Source organism: Falco peregrinus, chromosome 6 (genome assembly GCF_023634155.1).
Source record: "Falco peregrinus isolate bFalPer1 chromosome 6, bFalPer1.pri, whole genome shotgun sequence".
Taxonomy (NCBI): Eukaryota; Metazoa; Chordata; class Aves; order Falconiformes; family Falconidae; genus Falco; species Falco peregrinus.
In genome coordinates this window covers 79267873-79286705 of record NC_073726.1, presented here as the reverse complement: position 1 = coordinate 79286705, position 18833 = coordinate 79267873, and the positions used below count along the sequence as shown (strand labels likewise).

Here is an 18833-nt window from a genome sequence, read left to right as displayed (position 1 = left end):
GGTAACCACAGAAGTGGGTGGTGTTGTAGCTTGGGTATACAGTGAAGCAAGTTCATTGTAGTTCTTCCATAGACCCTATATATGTGCCCTGCATTTGCCTGGCAATTGTAGGTTTGGACTGAAGAACACGGGCAGAGACATGTGAGGTAAATAGTTGTCCTATGACATCTCAGAGCATTAGTTTATATTCATGTAAATAATCTGCACAGCATTCTTCTGTAGAACTGATGACAACAACAACAAAAACGGATTGAGAGGGGAGGGGTTGTTTGCCTGTATACTGACAACAGTGGTGATTGTGTTCTAGGATGATGAGCTCATGCAGCGTGTTCACATCATTTGCATGCCATGGTGTGATGATTCATGTCAGCAATAAACAAGTGTCAATTTATCAAACTATTTTCAGGGTTTGATGGCTGTCATGTGTGGTTGAAAGGCCTTCCTGCTTATGGGGTTTTTTCTGTGCTTACTGGAGCTGAAAAGTGTCAGAAATAACATTTGATTTTAAGTTGAAGTGTAATAGAGGATAAGCAGAAAAAATCTGATAGGATCAAGATTAGAGGTTCTGTTCAGTTTTAAGGTTGGATGAGAAGGGCTTTGGCTGCAGCTTAGTCACAACAGCTTGAAGTAATAAATCTTACAATTTGGTGTATCAGTAGGTGGTGATGCTAAACATCACTACTGTCATAAATTTTATTTCAAAAGGCCTTTTAAATGGTGTACTTCGTAGACCCCCTGGTCTAAGTGACTTTCTGTTTGCTTCTCTTTTCCATCCCACCAATTTCTAAACGGCGCGTGTATGGGTGAAACAGCAATTAAGCTCTTAATATGGTCTGTGCCAGGGCAGAACTGCCATATCAAATTCTGGACTACATCCATTACACGGACTCTAGGATCCCAGAGAAATGCATTCAACTCCATATTTCCTTGGCATGTCACAATAATACTCTTGCAGTTTTTCTTGCCAGGTTTTGAAGATAACTTTTTCTCTCGAAGTCTTTAAGCAAACCACACACCTCATCTGCCAGGATCTGTGCAGGCAGGGCACCGTGGAGCTTAGCTCTTAAGGTTCAGGGCTTTTTTAAGGGGAAATCCCTTTGACATGTCACTCTGTATGCACTGTTAAGACTCAAAAAATCCCTTTGCTGCTGCTTCACATACCAGCTGATGTGACCTGCTGGAAAATGTAAGCTGTGATCCTCCCTTACAAAGCGTCCTGTATATTGCCAAAATCAAAATCTACAGCTTTAAAAGGTTAAAGTGGCTGGATTGGGATTCTGATTTTTAAATCGTATTAGATAAAGACTTAATATCTCTGGCTTTTTCCAGTGCAAAAGGCATTTTTAAAGGATTAAGCTTTGTTACAGCTGCAAGCTTCTGATCTTTCTGGAGAAAGAAGCTTTACTTTCTCACAGGACTATGGAAGATGCTAGCATGGTGTTAAGAGACAACTGCTGAGTAGGGAAACTAAGGTAAAACCTCAGACCAGCAGAGCTATTTTGTATTGACCCCTTCAGCCTTGCATCATGCTTTGTCACCTGGAAAGGGTGCTGCTTTTATAGGGCAAAGCAATAAGAAAGATAAATTTAAGACACTGTTGATATATGTTCTGAGCTTGCCTGGATTTTGGATTAGGTCCTGTTTTCTTCAGCATCCTATAAATGTGGAGGAGTAGAGTTGCTGCCAAATGCATGGAGTAGTCATTTAGGCTGTTAAATCTTCAAAAAGCTTAAGCTACTGATGTTGTGGCTGCAGCTTCAGAAGCAGAACTGAACAGGAGCCACAACATCAGTACCATGGTGTGCATCTGGACCTGTGACACAACAAATATTGGCTGTGGTAGGAGACCAGTTAGCTTCCAAAGCTAAGTGACTTCAGGCATATGACTCCCACTGAAAAACACAGGATTTTCATAGCTGAATCTCTAATTCACTGTCACCATCTGGCTGCAAGATTTGACAGCCTGAACTCAGCATATAGCAGAAATGCATGTTTTAAAAATCTTATGTTGCTGTCTCTGTTGCACTTTTCAGAACAGTGCTGCTTTTTTTTTTTTGCCCTTTTTTTTTTTTTTTCTGAACATTGTAAGCAAACAGGATGTCTCCAGAAGAGCTGTTTGGTGTACTTTGTGACAGTTCTGTATCACTGTTTGAATGCAACAGAGAAACAAATGGTCAAAAAATGCATATTTTTTGCCACATAAATTCTTTCCTTGAACATGGATAGTATGTGGGATCAAAAAATGATTGCAACATATGCAAGTCAGTCCAGAGACAGCTGTTCTGCCTCAACTATTCTGTTACACTAAGTCATGGAGGAGTTGCAGTGAGTAGGAGCAGTGGCTCTTGCAGAAGAGGACAGCATCAGCACATGGTTCTCATTTTGAAATTAAAAAGGAACACTGGCATTATCAAATTGATACAATTTTCTGTAAAGAGCTCAACATCTTAAATGCAAAGATTTGGCTTTTCTTATATACTTAACCTTCTCAGAAATTCCTGTACTTTCTTACACTATTTTGCTAGTGTTTGGTTGTCTAAATACGTGAACATAAAGGAGCTGCTACCGGACAGCCTCTGCTCATGGTGCATTTTTTGCAAGACCTTCTTCATTTCCTACATGTGATGCAAAAGTGGATCTTTTGGCGAAAGTGAAGAGAAGAATACTGCCGCAGGTTTTACAAGAACATCACTTTCCCACACAGAACTGGGTCTGGCTGGCTGTGACTTGAATATGTTTATAACGTACCTGGCAGGCTAGCAAGCATTCAAAGTGGACATGCTTTCATATTCTGTCCTGTTTCCAGAGTAAATTTGTGTCTGAGGCAAAGCGAGGATGCAGCTGAAATATCCTTGCAGTATCACAGTCAGTAAACTCCGGACTCGGGAGCAGGGTGTGGGCTGCAGAGGCATTTTTAATTAATTGCTTCCAGTCTCTGAAGAACTCTTCTTAAGCAGCCAAGTAAGGTGACAAGAAAGCCCAGATCAGAATAGAATCTAATATGAATTGTGCTGCAACATGGTAGCCCTGAGTCATGTGGCTGAGAGGGTGCTCTACTCTCTGCAGCAGAGAGAAACTTCAGTGGGAAGAAAAGAAGCCCAGAGCTGATTGCCCTGTCTGATAGAATTGTAATAAATAATTCAGTATCACAAATGCAGCATATCAGAGTCACTGGGGGATTGAGGGGCAGAAGAGCACTGCTGGGCTGGGCTTTACACCCTGGAAAAAGTGTCTGCTTGGAGCTCCCTGAAAGCCTTATCAGGCTACTAGTTCAGCAGAGCACTTGGTATGTTTGATCTGTGGGTTATAGTCCATTGCAACTTGCTTAGTAGAGGTATGACAATGTCTGGTTTTGGTGTCAAAATTCATATGCAATTGAAGGGAAGCTCTGGAATATTGTAATCAAGTCTCTAATAACACTAGTAATTAGAATTTCAATGTCTAATCTATTCACCAAGTTTGGGTGTCCCCCCCCCCCCCCCCCCCCATTTTCTGGTCAGTAATCCAGTTTATGCATTTCCACATTCAACAGAGATGGTTTGAAATAAGATGATTTATTAACATCCTGTAAGCTTATTTCTGCCGTGCCTTTGCCTCCTTCATTCTCCTTCATTACTGATGTAGCACGTCTTCCCTTGTTTTGCTGGCTGTTCTGCAGGAGGCACGCTACATGTTGCTTGTGGCACTTCTGCTTTTCTAGGGAGGACTTCAGAAAGACTGGAGAATATTACAGGAATAAGGTTAACAGCGAGCAACCCATTACATCTGAAAATATTGGTTACTGTGTGGTCTGGGACCATGTTTGATAATGCTTAAATAGTCACTTGTATCTATCCTTCCCATTTTTGTAAGCTGATTTAGCAGATTTATGGAAGGTTTGAAGTGGGGAATGAAAGCTGATGCGATTCGCAGAGTACAGGTGTCAGCAGCTAGGATTACTTTGCCAGTATCTTGAATACTGTGATTTCTTGCCTTGCTGATACTGATCAGCATATTTTAACTCCCAGCGTTGTCTTGCTTAGCCACAGTTACAATGGCTTTCTTGGTGCCGGAGCTATGCTGGGGGAAAACAGTTTCCGAACCCTGTGTGTCTTACGATTTACGTGTTGTTGCTTTCCCCTCATTTGTTTGATGAGCATCATCAAGCATTTAGGCGCTTCCAGTAAGATGAACGACTTGCACTTTTTGTATTTTTAATCTTCTATACCTCTTCTGCTATTGCTGGAGTTGCAAAGGCAGAACTAGGCTCTTTGGATTCTTTTCACATAAGTAATTTCAGTCGTGGTTGATTGAAGGCAACTTTTAGCTCCGTGGGTCTCATTAGTTTTTCTCAGTCTTATAATTTACTTGTTCTTCTTATCACTTCAGATTCTCCTTTTTTGTGTACAATATGCAGGTACTGGAAACAGTTAGATGTGTAGGCTTGTTAAGTCTTTGTTTTCTATGACTGTGACTTGCTGATCCAGAAGGAATGTCTTGTGCTCATTGAAAAGAAAACATTACGTTAGGGAGGAGTTCCTTGTGCTTAAGAATTACTTTTGCAAGAGCTATAATTAATTTTAATGTGGTTTCTTTAATACTGAGATATAAACACGTAATAATGAAGAAAGTGAGAAAACAGAAGGCAGTGCAGGATCTAAAAAAAACCCTTAGTGTTTGGTGTGTGCCCTCAAATGAGGGGGGAAACCAGCATTTTTTTGCTACAGATTGCAAAGGTTACAGGAGCGTGTTTTCCGTCTTTGAAGAGACGGGAAGCTACTGTTTCTAGCTGCCAACTGATGCCCTGTGTGCTTTTTCTCTCATTAGAGATATATGGGGTTTCTCTTTTTGGAGTTTAATGTTCAGTTCAAACCTAATCATAGACCAAAGTCTGTTCTTCCCTGAAAAGTGCAGTTGGGTGGAAGGAGAGGATGCCAAAGGATGGAAGCTGAGGATGTTTGCAGCGTTGCCTCCGTGTCTTCTGACACACATCTGTTGGGATGATGAGCAGCATAATTAACCTTGAATTCCAGGGACTGGACTTCACAATCAGAGCATTTCTCAGTCTAAGGTAAACTAAAATGTTGACTTTAGGGCAGGTTTATGTCATTAAGCCATCATCTGCAACCAGATCAATATATGACAGGAGAAAGATTAGATTGTAAGGAATTACAGCAGCACTGAAACCCATGTGAGTAGTGGGAATAGCTTTGCAGAACTGAGTATCAAGAGTAAAATCAAAGGGAGGGAATAAAGGCTATGCATTAGGTGACTTTGCTGTTTTCAAGCTTAGACTGCAACTGCACTTGTTGAGTGGACAGGCGATGAGTTAACTGGTCAGTGGATACAGTTACCTGTTATCCCCAGTCTGAGCCTTTCAGCATTACTGTGCATTAGAACGTGGAGGGTACAGGAGCGTTGTGTAATGAAGTGGTGCAAGATCAGAATTTTAGCCTATCTTGCTCAGAGCTTTGTTCAAGGAAGAAAGCCCTGCTTTGCTCTCCTTCACAGGTGTATGAGGCTTTATCCCTAATACCTCTTGGTTAGCACAAGAAAAAGCTCCCAAGCAATCTAGCTCATGATCATCTCATTTCCTTAAGGATTTAAGTCCTATTTGACTTTTAGAAGGGAGAGCAGTAAGCCTAGTCGTCTTACTTTCTTTAAAATCCCAAGTTAACTATGAAAAAAAGAAAGCATAATTCTAGCTCTTTGCCTGATAAAAGCTAAACTTAAATGATTGGGAACCATGCTGAACCTTATCAAATATGGTGAAATCACTGCCCATTTTAATCTCCTTAATTAATTTCAATTGTCAGGAATAAAAATATAGTACATATCATGCAAATCATGGTAATGGTTCTCCATGTAACGGCTGTCTGTCTCAAACGCATCATTCCAGTTTAATAATTGCAAGTGAAGTCTTTAAGTGACAACAAAATATGAATTAAATTTTTATAATACAGTATTTTCCTGCCTTTTGTATTTTTTGTACCAAATAAAAATGTTTTATGCAATCACATACTTTCTTTTTAGCTTCCCTAGCGTTCATTACCTTATTTAAAATCATTACTGTTGCTTTTTATATTTCTTACATGAAGACTAATAAACCTTACAAGGCCTGTGGTTTTTAGTGATAGGACTGCAAGTAAGTCTACAAATCCATCAGATTACTCTGGTACAAAAGAAAAGATCCTGTGTGGTGAATCTTCATATGTAATTATTCCTCTTTGGAATCTGATCCAGTTTGCCTGTTACAGTGGTTTGCCTGTTTTATAAACATTTCAATCTAGACTATTGTAGATACACCAATGTCAAATTTACTTCGAGTTATGTGTGTATAAGTTACAAATACTTGGAAAATCTTCAGGTAAAATGCCAGCTCCTCTGAAGTTGCTGAGAATTTTGCTATTAATTTCAATGGGCAAGAATTTCATTCCCATTAAATATAGAGGGCAAAATAAATTGAATTGCAGAATAATATAGCTAGGCCTATGGATACATCTGATCTCTGTAAAAATCCCCTTTGACTAATCTTGCTTCTCTTACTGCTGTGATTCTGTTCCTGCAGTATTCCCTGGGCCTTTCCAAAGTACAGCTCATCTCCATGCTTGATCCCCAGTGTCCCTCCAGCAACATCCCATGCCTCTTAACCTGTGTAGTCCTTTTGCCTTGGTAGCGACCAAAAAGACCAAAAAGATAGCTGGTGCTGTGGGTGGTTCATGGCATATGGTGTCTGAGAAAAAGACAGAGCTTCCCTTTCCTTTCTCAGCAGCGTAGGAACGAGGAGGCGTCTGATTGCCAATTGTCACGGTGATACAGTCTGTGAGACCTCTGTCAGGTTTGAGGCTAGCTGACACATTTGAAAGATGGGTGCAAGTAGGAAGGAACCCGGTTGTGTAAATCCCATTTTCTTAAGCTAGATGTTGTATTTTTTTCCCCATTATATGCATTATTACGTCAGTAACCCTACAGCCCTTTATGCACATAGCCAGTTTGCTCTAAGGTGACATCTGTCTGGCAATCCTACATTCACGTGGGGTGATTACTGTTGTGATGTTCTAAATACATGCAAGAGATGCAAGAAAGAGGACAGGAAGAGGGAAGACATTTTACAACAAGTTCAGCTGCTTATTTAAATTAACGTGGCTTCTTCAGGATAGGAAATATTGCAACTATTCTTGCAACATAGTCTGGATGATTTTGATTTGAATGGCTCTCCCATTGTGTGACAAAACAGAGTGAAGTGTTTGTTTACGTTTCAATTTAAAAAGCACGTTTGCTTGTAGCCACCTGTGAATCCTGTTCCTGATTAGTATGGGCTGGAGGAGGGATGGTGTCTGTTGTATTAGCAGCTTTCATGTGTCCTCAGCCATTCTGCAGCTTGGGTGATGGGAGGGTAATCCACTGCCATTCTCCAAGGCTCTTATTCCACCTACAGATGCTCTCCCATGTCCTTACCTACAAATATACATAACATTTGCAGTAAATATTCCAAGTTGAATGCTGAAGCTAAATGTCAGCATGGTGTTGGCAGAGGTAGGGTGTAAATACTGCATTTTGGGATGATCTGCGTTGCTAAGTTTCTCACCTGCAGGTCACGAGTGAGTGGCAGAAGTTGTAGTCACCCAGCATTTCTTATGCCAACAAATGGAAGAGGGAGTGCAAAGCTATCAATATACTCTCCTGGGTGATTGCATCACAGAAAAGATGAGCAACGTTTTTGGGGCACACAACTTGTCCCATTTGGACCTTTGAAGGAACCTCTGCAAGGCAGTAGAGTCTGAGCTATCTTCTTGCTGTTCTGATTTATTCAGATACACTAGAAATTACAGTCAGCTTTTTAGATCATTTACTGCTCTTTCCGTTGGTCTGGCTTTTGATTATACAAAGTGGTTGTGGGGAGAGAATTAGAAGTAATTAATGTTGAAGCAAATTTTTAGAACACAGATGGGTTTGTCCGTAGATGAACTTTGCCTCTTGCACAAAAACAGGTTACAGTTGCTTTATTGCAGTGGGCTTTGTTTCAGCTTTATAGCTAAGGTGGGTGTTGAGTTGCCATAGCTACTGGGCATTATGCTGCCTTTATGTGGGCTTCGGAGTGCATTCCAGGAGGATCAGGTGCAACTTCTGAATAATTAATGGTATCTAGGAAAAAGGAATTGGAGTTTTGCTTTGGAGGGCTTTCTTGTCCTTTACAGTTACAGCCAGTGAAAATTACAGTAACCATAATCTGTTGTAATCTGTTGTATTGTTGTCCCTTCTGCACCTTCTCTATGTGACAGGACTGGGGATTCACTCTTCCCATAGGGCTTCTCTACATGCTCCAGAAAATACCAGACTACTTTGATTTTCTTCCCATTTAATAAAGACAGGTCTGTCAATGCTGAGCGGATGAGTGAGCAGATGGATTTTCATGGGTGACTTGGTCGGATCAGTTCACGCTGTCTTATCGGGTGTATAATCTACAGTGATGCTTGGCAGCCTGTTACCAAACACAAGAACACTGCTTCGTATACAGGTCTGTATTATTGCCACGTCTTCCAGCTTGTTAAATACACGTGAGGCCAGAGTCTTTGGAGATTGGTGATCTCCATGCCATTTGTGGTGATTTCATGTTCTGAGAAAATGTCCTATTTCCATGCCAGAGTCCTGGCAGCTCCTGGGGTACTGTCTTTTCCTCCCAAATTGCATCATGTTGTTGATATGTTCTAGTACCTAGGCAAGGAAGCAAGGAGTGACCTGCATCTCAGTGGTCTGGAGGTGGGGAGCTTTTGCCCAAAGAAACAAACGCTGTTGTAATGGCAGCTCCACGCTGTAGGAAGAGTTTGGACCGTGTTTTGGCAGATTTTTGGCTGGTCAGTCTCTGTGCAGCCAGCCTTGCTCCAATGAGCTGGAGAAGGTGCTAAAGCCAGAGACGTTGCGGAGATTTTGGCATTTTTCATGCAGGTCTGTATTGCTGCTGGATTTCAGGCAGCAGTCTTATTTTCCACTTAGTTTCCTTTTTTTATGAATTACCTCCACTGCAGCCCCAGGACCAAGATGAATAGGACAAAACCTCTTCTGGTACTGGGTAGCTTTGGCTCAGACTGAATCTACCTTCTAATATCTGATAATCTCAGACCTGACACCTGCTGGTAAAAATGCCATTAAAAGTTCAGACCAGGGAAGAGTGCTCTGCATTACATCGAGGTCATGGAGCTTATTGATTTTCTTTTTTTATTATTATTTCTTTTTTTTTAGATGCAGAAATCAATATAATGCTTCTTTTCCCCATCATTAGTGTATTAAAGTAGCTTGAGATATTTGTGAGGCTGATTTAAAACAGCATCGCTACATCTTTAAATTAAATAATGTTCTGAAAGTTATAAGGGAGTTTGCATGTATTTTTTTTCTTTTAGTTAACATTGTTAGAAGCAAGCCTACTGGGATTTGGAGTGTTTCAGAGCGACAGTGAAAGTGAAACATAGAAAATTAATGCCCTTTATCATCTGCTTTCTAATGAAGGTCTGCTTCCATCAGAGAACCTGGATTTTTCTCTTAATGCCTCTTTTAGGACTCTTCTAAGCATTCCAATACCTTAGTACAGCTTGATTGATGTGTTCAAAATATATTTATATCAATGAGATAGCCTTGGTGACATTGGTCATGGAGATGATGCAGAAGTCCAGAAGTATATTGGGTTTTGAGAACCATTGAAGCTACTATTTTCAGGTTATTGGAAAACTGAGGTCTGGGAGTGAGAACTGATGTCTTTGCGTAGGTTGGGGAAAAACAGATTATTTTCTGTTGTGGAAGGAGCCAAAGGTGACTGCTTATGCCCCAGAGTTTGTTCGTGCTGTGTAACCAGTTGGTTCTAATAAGAAGCTGCTGTAGTCACAAATTCTCTCTCCTTCACATCTATAAACTGTCTTGCTGTAGTAGCACTGGTGGTGCTATTTGAAGCATTTAAAGTTACTTGTAATGTGTGTGTTTAAAGGATCCAGAAAGAAGAAGGGGTTTAATGTTCTGCCCAGCTTGGGAATATAACTAGAACTTACATTAACATTGCATTTACAGTTAAGTGTATATATATATATATTTTTTGTCCTGACATTGCTTGATGGCTGGTATTTAGCGTTTAACACTACTTTGTTGCCCTTTAAATATTTTCTTTAAATATTTTTTTAAGACATCTTTCATTCCCCTAAGAGAGAAATATATACTGGTAAGAACCTTTCACAGTCTACCTTTGTAACTAAGTGCCGTGTGCTGTGTCAGTTGTATGCAAGTCAGATCTGAAAGCATCTGAGTATCACATCTGTACGGAGAGGCTCTTCTGATGCCCTGAATCCTGGAGAACCAACAATTCTACTTGGAGAGGGTCTAGATGGGGTATGGTAGGTGTCTGTGACTACCTGCAGACTGTGGAACGACTCCTTACTTCCAGCTTCATGCTGTGGCAGCGGTGCTGCACCATGAGGAGCTGCTGGAATGGAACAAGAAAGCCTAACGGCTCGAGCTGCTGGCTTCTGCCAGGCTCATGCAGTTGCAGCACATAGGTACCAGTACCAAAGCTACCTGGTTTCCTTCTGCTGTAGGTTTAGTTGCTGGGCTGAGGAGACAGGATGCCACACATAAATCCCAGCTATGTGATTAGATGCTTAAATAAGTGCCTGTGGAGGTGCAGAATATTAGGTGTCCAAGAGTAAAGTGTTATCCAGAAAATGACGACATGCTATGCTGCTGGTAATACTAATTTGCTCTGTTAATGTTTAGCTGGGTTACACCACTTAAAGGTACCTCAGTGCTGAAAAAAGATTGTTAAAGTGGGAGGAAGTAAAACAAGTGACTGGCAGATAATGCACACGAAAAGCACAGAACAAACTAGGGCTGTATTTGGAGGTGGATCGGAAACATGGGAGAGGAGGACATTAGTTCCTTTGGTCAGTGAATTTAGAAAAAACATTTAATTTAGTTAGTGTTTAAGATACCATTTTGGAATTATACCTTTTTGCTACAGGGAAGACTAGTAAAAGGAAATACTTGGATAAATGTGAGCAAGATGCTTCAAATGTTGAAAGCCACTAGCTTCACAATAGGTAGATGCACTGTGTGATGGGATCTTTTAAAACTGTGAGGTGAGCACACACTGGGGGATAATTCTACTTTTGTAGAAGATGGACGGTTTTTGAAAGAAACTTTTTCTTTTGCTAATTTTTTTTTTTTTGGATCTTTTGAACTAAACCTGTAAAATCCTAAAAATCAAATTGCAATCTCTGTATTGCGGTTGGCTCTGGAGACAGTAGGAGTGTTTCCTCGCTAAACTTGTATTGTGGAAAAAATCTTGAATTTTGTTCACTGTATCTGTTCAACCCCCTCCCCTTTACTGTTTTTTAGTGACTGTGGTCTGGGGGAAAAAAACTGAAAAGTGGTGCTACTACTAGATAGACCTGTAGTCCCATTAGACTTCTTTTTAATAGAAAACCAGAATCTGCTTTTTTTTGGATGGCTTCTGAATGCCAACAAAATGGTGCTTCTTGTAAACTCTGTTCTTATTACCCCATGCTTTCCATGCTGCCCAGCTGACAGCCTGTATCAATTTTGATTGTAGATTTGTTTCCAGGAATTTTTCAAAGGCTTAGGTACTAAGCTGTGCAAACAAGATGATTTTCAATTCACACAGTTTTCATCAAACAGCTCTAATGCCTTGGGAACTGAACAGGATTAATGCTCTCCTGAGTGAGGGGCTTGGAGGGGGAGGGCCCAAATATCCCAGTGTTCATATTTATTAATATCAATTAAGAATATTGATTGTATTCTGGAAGTTTTGGGGAGTAAATAGGCATAGTGGAGAAAGTATCCAGTTTATCACAAAGATTTTAAGCCTAGACTGAGGTCTTAGATGGGTTTCATGATAAAAGTGTTCCAGCTGTCTGTAAGTGTATAACTTAAGATCTGTTGTATTGACTTCCAGTACAAGGTCTTGTATGGCTTGAGTTCTTCTGTAAAGATAACAAGTCCATAATATATTCGTCTCAGAAAAGCATATTTCTGTTAAAAAATACACCAGTTTGCTTCTTTGCACTTAGGATATTCTTTTCGTGCAGACGATAACTCCTGACAACAGTTTTGGTAATGTGTGTTGTGGGTGGGAGTAGCTGCAGCTGGAAGTAGCTGTGAGGTTCTCTGGGACCTCTGGTGTCACTCCAGAGTAGGCACAAGCACTGTGGCACAGAAGCCCATGAAGTCCCAGGGATGGACCGTACTAGTGTGTGAGAGCTGTGCGGGAAGGTAGCCAGAACATTTGCCAAGCACGGAAAAGAAACGGACTGAGGAAAAGCAGGATGACGGTAGGGATCCTGGCTAGCAGAAGTGGTAAATGGAGCAGGGAAGGGGAAAACAACTTCGGGTGGAGATATTTGTAAGGGGGCTCTGCAGGGATCGGTGACTGGAGTTGTAAAATTACAGTGGATTCAGATTTGCAGGTGGCACATATTGGTGCTGCATAAATTGAGGGCGCATCAGACTGCACAGCCTGATCCCTAGGAGAGATGGCTCCATTTATTAGTATAGTTGAAGACTTCAGTGCCAGGAGTGTGCACAGGCTCTGGGAAGGACAGGGAAGGGACAGAGTGCAAGTTATTTAGCATGTAGTCATGTTGCTGTGCAGAAAAAATGCAATCCTGAGGGAGTAGTAAATGTGTGTACGCTAGTGCTGTGCTGGTACCAGAAAATTCCAGTACTGGTGAAATACTGAGGAGGTGGAAAAGGAGCACAAGTTCTACAGTGGCACAGAGACCTCCTAAAGGAATTTTTGTCTCATTCATCTTAAAGATAAATCACAAAAAAACCCAAAAACAAAAACCAAAAAAACCCACCAACCAGAACTGAGTATTAAAGAGCTTATTAATATAGGGAAAATAGGCATGATAAAAACCAGAGGCTGGCAAAAGGAAAGCAGCTGAATTAAATGAAGTTGCACAGTTTCAGCCAAGAGGATGATTAATCATTGGAACATGTTCTCAAAATAAGGTATTTTCCCAGGCACTGTCTAGTCAAATATGATTAACTGGGTTTTGTGAAGAAGTAACAGGATAAAATGTCGGTGACACGTAGGAGGTCAGCCTGGCTGATGTAATTCTCCGTTACAGCCTTAGCTCAGTAACCCTGTGCAAACTTTATAAAGGTGGCGTAATGGATTTCAGCTTGCTGAAATTGTAGAAAGGTCATCTTCTTGACTTGAATGAAGAAGTGTCCAGCTTGGCTTTTGGATTTCACTGGGATAAATAATTAGTATTTATGTTGTTCTTTCTATTAATAACTTTTCACGTTTGCAGGAAGGCACATCTAGTCTAAAGCCAGATAAACAAGCATAGAGGTGAGGCATGGCCAAGTGAATCAGCAGCACGCCTGGAAGAAGACCCAGTGTCTCTTGGATCCCTGGCTGAGACAGACTTGTTTTCCAGGGAGGGCTCAGCTGTCTGAAATCCATCATGTTCTCTAGTCCATATCATTTCTTAACTCCGGAAGGCCAAATGTGATAACATGTATTAAGCCTAGACTATCACAAAATGGTGTTCTAATGAAAAGCATGAGATATATTGAGAAATCATATAATTTTTTTTTTATAATATCTGTATTATAGATATTATTTTATATATTATTATCTATAAAAAGCAATTGGGCTCACATTTACCATGTGATTTCTATGTAACTATAAGGCAACACTTTGGCAAGACAGATGTTTTTCTTTATTTAGGAAGTGCTGTGCTCAGCTCTGGCAACAATAACTTACCAAAACTCACATAATGGTTTTTGTTACTGGGAGCTCATTGAGAGTTTGTTGATGTCCGAGCACTTAGAGGTCGGAACAGTGAATACGTGGGTCTTCTGCCTCCCATACCGCCAATCCCAAATGCCTACATTTACTTGAAACATTTAACTTAAATATGAAAGGTTAGTACGTACTTGTTGATGTTCAGACTGGGGCTTAAATGAAGAAAATCCCTTGGTGACAGCTAAGGTAGCTGCTTCTACAGTACCTATGTGATCTTACAGCCGCAATTTTTATTTTTTTAATTTTTTATTATTTTTTTTTGCATAAGAAGTTTGAGTAAGGGGCTTTCTGAGGCTTCAGGTTTTGATTTTACATACTTGGCATATATGCCATTTGCGCATAGTACTAGGAATATAAGTGTAAAGATGCTAAGCAAGCTTCCTTGGGACACAGACAAATTAGGTCAGCCTGCCAAGAAATTTAGATTGTTGATTTAAACAATAGGGATTAAGATGTATGGAACAGTGAAGAATTGTGTTTAAAGTTTGTTGTATAAGGGGTTTTAAATTTTACATTTTTTTAAGTGGTTGATTTGGATGGCTCTTCTATTGGCTAATGCTGAACAAGCGGCTGCAGGGTCTGACTGGAGTCAGCTCCAGTCTTTCCTACGTCCTTGGCCCTGCCTGAGACTCCACAGTGTGCCAACGACAGCAGGATCATTTGCTATGAGCTGAACTGGCCTGTTGATTTATTTCACGTAATATTGGATTGCCACCTTCACATGTCCAGTGCAGTGGCAGCAGAGGGTAGTTGAGATTAATTTGTGAGCTACAGCAGTGTATGTGAAACTGAACCCCTGGAAAGCGCTGTTTGTATTGGCCAGCCTGGATTTAGCATTTTGCTTTATGCCAAGATGCCTTATGGACACCTTTTTGGTATTTCTGAAACAAGTGTTTGGAAACGAGTAAAAGAGATGTTGCAGATAGAGGTGTTCGTGAGATAAGGGGTGTGGGTTTTTTTCAAAAGTGACTTGTAATTTGGGTGCCCACACTATGAAGCATATTACCAGTCAGTTGAGGAGCAGCGGTGCTGCTTGTTACAGCACCCTGGCGGGGGCTCATTGTGTTTTATAAAGCAGAGTCTTCAGTGATGTGGAACGTTAAGATATCTGAAATCACTGGCTGCTGTAGCAAACGCTGACTTTGTGGTGTAACTACTGTCCTGGTGCTGGGTAGGGCTGGTTTGTTCCCCTGATGCTCACCGAGCATGCTTACCTGGGCGCAAGCCGGAGCTGCAAAAACATCCAGTAGATGCCAGCCCCACAGAGAGCGTTTGGAAGTCCATTTTGTCTTTCTGAGGTCAGCTGAGTACTGCCTCTGTTTACTTCTGGCTGCTGATGGCCCCTTCCTTGCTGGGAGGAGGTTGCTTCTGTCCTGCCCAGTTTGACCAGTTGAACAGAGATCTGTACCCTGTGCGATTTATTGCCTGGCAAAAGATTGAATTCCTTAAATTAATTTCCTTCGGAATACAGTGTGGCTTAAGCACTTGACTTGGGGAACAGCCTTGGTGGTGATTCATGGTGCTCCACCATGGCCTAACCCGCAGGCTGTACTGCCTGGGAATCCTACCCTAAATCAGTGCAGAGGGAAAAAGTGATTAAAGAAAGGGCCGTGTTCTGTCGTTATCTGTGACAGGGTTGGGGGACACACGTTCCGTGAAAGAATTGTTGTGCAGTGGCTTTGTAATTGCTGGGGAGCTTGTGAATTAATTTCACCAGCAGAAAACATTAGTGGCTGACTTCTGCAAAGCAAAGTTTAAATTTCATCATTAAGAGGTGTCTGGAGTAAAATAAAGGCTCCGTGGATGCGGAGGCAGAGAGTGCTGAGCACTTGGTGTCACTTACCCTGGTGTTAGTTAAAGCTGGAGTTTTACCCTGTAGTGACAGGACAAAGGGTAAAGACAAGTTTTACACTGCAAGAGGATAGATTTACATTAGGTATTAGGAAGAAATTCCTTACTGTGAGGGTGGTGAGGCACTGGAACAGGTTGCCCAGAGAAGAACCAACTTTGGAAGCATTCAAGGCCAGGCTGGATGGAGATTTCAGCAACCTGTATAGTGGAAAATGTCCCTGCCCGTGGCAGGGGGGTGGAACTAGATGATCTTTAAGGCCCCTTCCAACCCAAACCATTCTATGAATTACTCAGTTGTGCATTCACCCAGCCCTCTCGTTGTGTCTTTCCTTCGGAAACAGGATGGGTTTTGTTTCACAGAGTATTTCTAGAATCTTGTGAATGTGGTGTTTTTAGGCTTTTAGGCATGAAAATGCAAATATCACCTTTGTTTATTTGGAGAAGAATTGAAATTAGATTATTTCCCTCAGCTGCTCACATATTAGTTTTTTTACAGTAACTCTCATTAGTTTATGTGATTGTATTGCCAATAGAAAAATTAATGGTTAGGAGCTTTACTAGAAACAGAAACAAAACAGAAGAATGATGTTGTATGAGTCTACAGGCATTTCTACAAGATACTTGTAAGTTAAAAAGTGAATGATAGACAACAGTGCAGTCAGTCTTCATGGCACCTGATAATAGGGTCAATCCTGAAATACTGTACTGTTCCATTGTTGTTCACTGTACTTCGGTCTTGTAGCTTTATCCTTCCCAGAGGAGTTGAAACAAAAGCACAGGTACTATAGGGCTTAATCTTACTCTGATTTCATTCGCACAACCTGATTTTTATAACAATCTGTTGTTTTTTAACAAATCATCTCTCTCCTTCTCTCTCTGCCCCAACCAAAGCAAAAAAAAAATCATGAATTTCTGTTTATAGCTATGTCAACCGGTCACCGTATTCTGGATATTTCTTAAACATCTGTTAAAGTATGTTACTGTGTTTAAAGAAAAATAAATAAATATTTGACAAACACAGAGAAATAAATGCTTTTCCAGGTATTCTGTCAAGATAGTGCATAGCTTTGACACCTGTTAGGTGTGCTACTTGTCACCCTATTTTGTATTCCACTCTAATTCAGAGATTAAGCCATGCTGTGGAGTTTTTTGGGGGTTTTTTTGGAAGTGTCAAGGTACAGTTCATCACAGTGTACTACATCGTCAAATTTTATATTTATCTCAGTTGCTTCAGTTTGTTAGCATTGGTAGAGTTGTTTCTGCTTTCTGAGATTATTTGGGATTTTTCATTTGCTTATTTTCAGTACAGCTGAAAATCTCACATGCAGTTGGGTCCAATCAGTGCTGTCAGTGTGAAACCTTTAGAAGAAGGTGTGGTGGGTTGACCCTGGCTGGACACCAGGTGCCCACCAAAGCTACTCCATCACTCCCCTCCTCAGCTGGGCAGTGGAGGGAAAATATAACAAAAGGCTGGTGGGTTGAGACAAGGACAGGGACATCACTCAGCAATTACCATCACAGGCAGAACAGACCTGACTTGGGGTAATCAGTTTAATTTATTACCAATCAAATCAGAGAAGGATAATGAGAAATAAAATAAAATCTTAAAGCACCTTCCCCCACCCCTCCCTTCTTCCCAGGCTCAACTTCACTCCTGATTTTTCTCTGCCTCTGCCCCCTCCAGGTGGTGCAGGGGATGGGGAACGGGGGTTGTGGTCAGTTCACCGCGTTGTGTCTCTGCTGCTTCTTCCTCCTCAGAGGGAGGATTACTCACTCTTCCCCTCTCCAGCGTGGGGTCCCTCCCATGGGAGACAGTCCCTCACCAACTTCTCCAACATGAGTCCTTCCCATAGGCTACAGTTCTTCATGAACTGCTCCAGCATGGGTCCTTCCCATGGGGTGCAGTCCTTCAAGACCCCCCATGGGATCACAAATCCTGCTAGCAAACCTGCTCCAGCATGGGCTTCTCTCTCCATGGGTCCACAGGTCCTACCAGGAGCCTGCTCCAGCGCGGGCTTCCCACAGGGTCACAGCCTCCTTCAGGCATCCACCTGCTCTGCCGTGGGGTCCTCCATGGGCTGCAGGTAGATATCTGCTCCACTGTGGACCTCCATGGGCTGCAAGGAGGTGGCCTGCCTCACCATGGTCTTCACCACAAGAGAAGGTGCCTGAAGCACCTCCTTCCCCTCCTTCTTCACTGATCTTGGTGTCTGCAGGGGTTATTGCTCTCACATATTCTCACCCTGCTGCTGCAATTTGTTGCACAGGTTTTTTTTCCTCTCTTCTTAAATATGTTATCAGGGAGGCACCTACCACCTTCACTGATGGGCTTACGCTTGGCCAGCGTCTGGTCCATTGTGGAACCAACTGGCATCGGCTCTATTAGACATGGGGGAGGTTTCTAGCAGCTTCTCACAGAAGCCACCACTGTAGCCCCCCCGCCCCAAACCTTGCCATGCAAACCAAATACAGAGGGGTTGCCAAAATGTCCTCTGTGAGGCTTTAATTCGTGGACTTCATCTTCCCAGAGACTCCCACCCTAATGCAGAGCAAGCAACACCTACCTGCTTGACGATCTTGAGCATTAATCCAGTGACATGTTTGGTTCCGAGGGACTGTGTTAGGATAAATATGTGTGTGTATCCCTGATTTTCTTTTCATTTTTGCTAAACCATGCCACTTACAAGGAATAAATGAAGCTGCTGCTCAAAACTGAGATTCCCCTGCACAGACCTGCCTTTCTCACCTGTTCTCCCTGGCATCCCCGTCTCTCCAGCTTCACTTCCATGCAAAACCTTCCACAAGGGCTCACCTTGCATGGTCAGCAAAATCCAGTCCTGACAGAAAAATATAGCAGGATGCTGTGCAACGTGCAGCTTCTGGTGTCCATTTCAGTTTTGCATATAGGTACCTTTAAGTAATACTTTTCAAGGAGATGGGATATTTTTTTAGCAGGTTGAAGTTGAAGTTTACCGGAGAGATTCTAAGAAGCTTCCTGGCTTGGGAGACCCTGACATTGACTGGGAAGAGAGCGTCTACTTGAACCTCATCCTACAGAAGGTAACAGCAATGTTTATCTAATTTTCATGGGCTATTTATGCTAGAGACTTTTCAGGGTAGGCTTTGATCTGTCCCCTTTCGTCGCTGTCTTGGGGAATTTAAATACTTCTGGAGGATATAAAGAAAA

At 41.7% G+C, this 18833-nt stretch overlaps 1 protein-coding gene across 5 annotated transcripts in view; it reads left to right on the top strand.

Annotated features, from left to right (window-relative positions):
• The window catches only part of KIAA0930 (KIAA0930 ortholog), an 81761-nt gene that overhangs the window by 43037 nt on the left and 19891 nt on the right, over positions 1 to 18833 (top strand). For 4 of the 5 annotated variants that reach the window (XM_055807223.1, XM_055807221.1, XM_013300728.3 and 1 more), the window contains exon 3: positions 18599 to 18706. In XM_055807223.1, the coding sequence (XP_055663198.1) occupies positions 18599 to 18706 (108 nt within the window). The remainder of the gene's footprint in view (positions 1 to 18598; positions 18707 to 18833) is intronic. The other variant, XM_055807222.1, reaches the window with a different exon arrangement.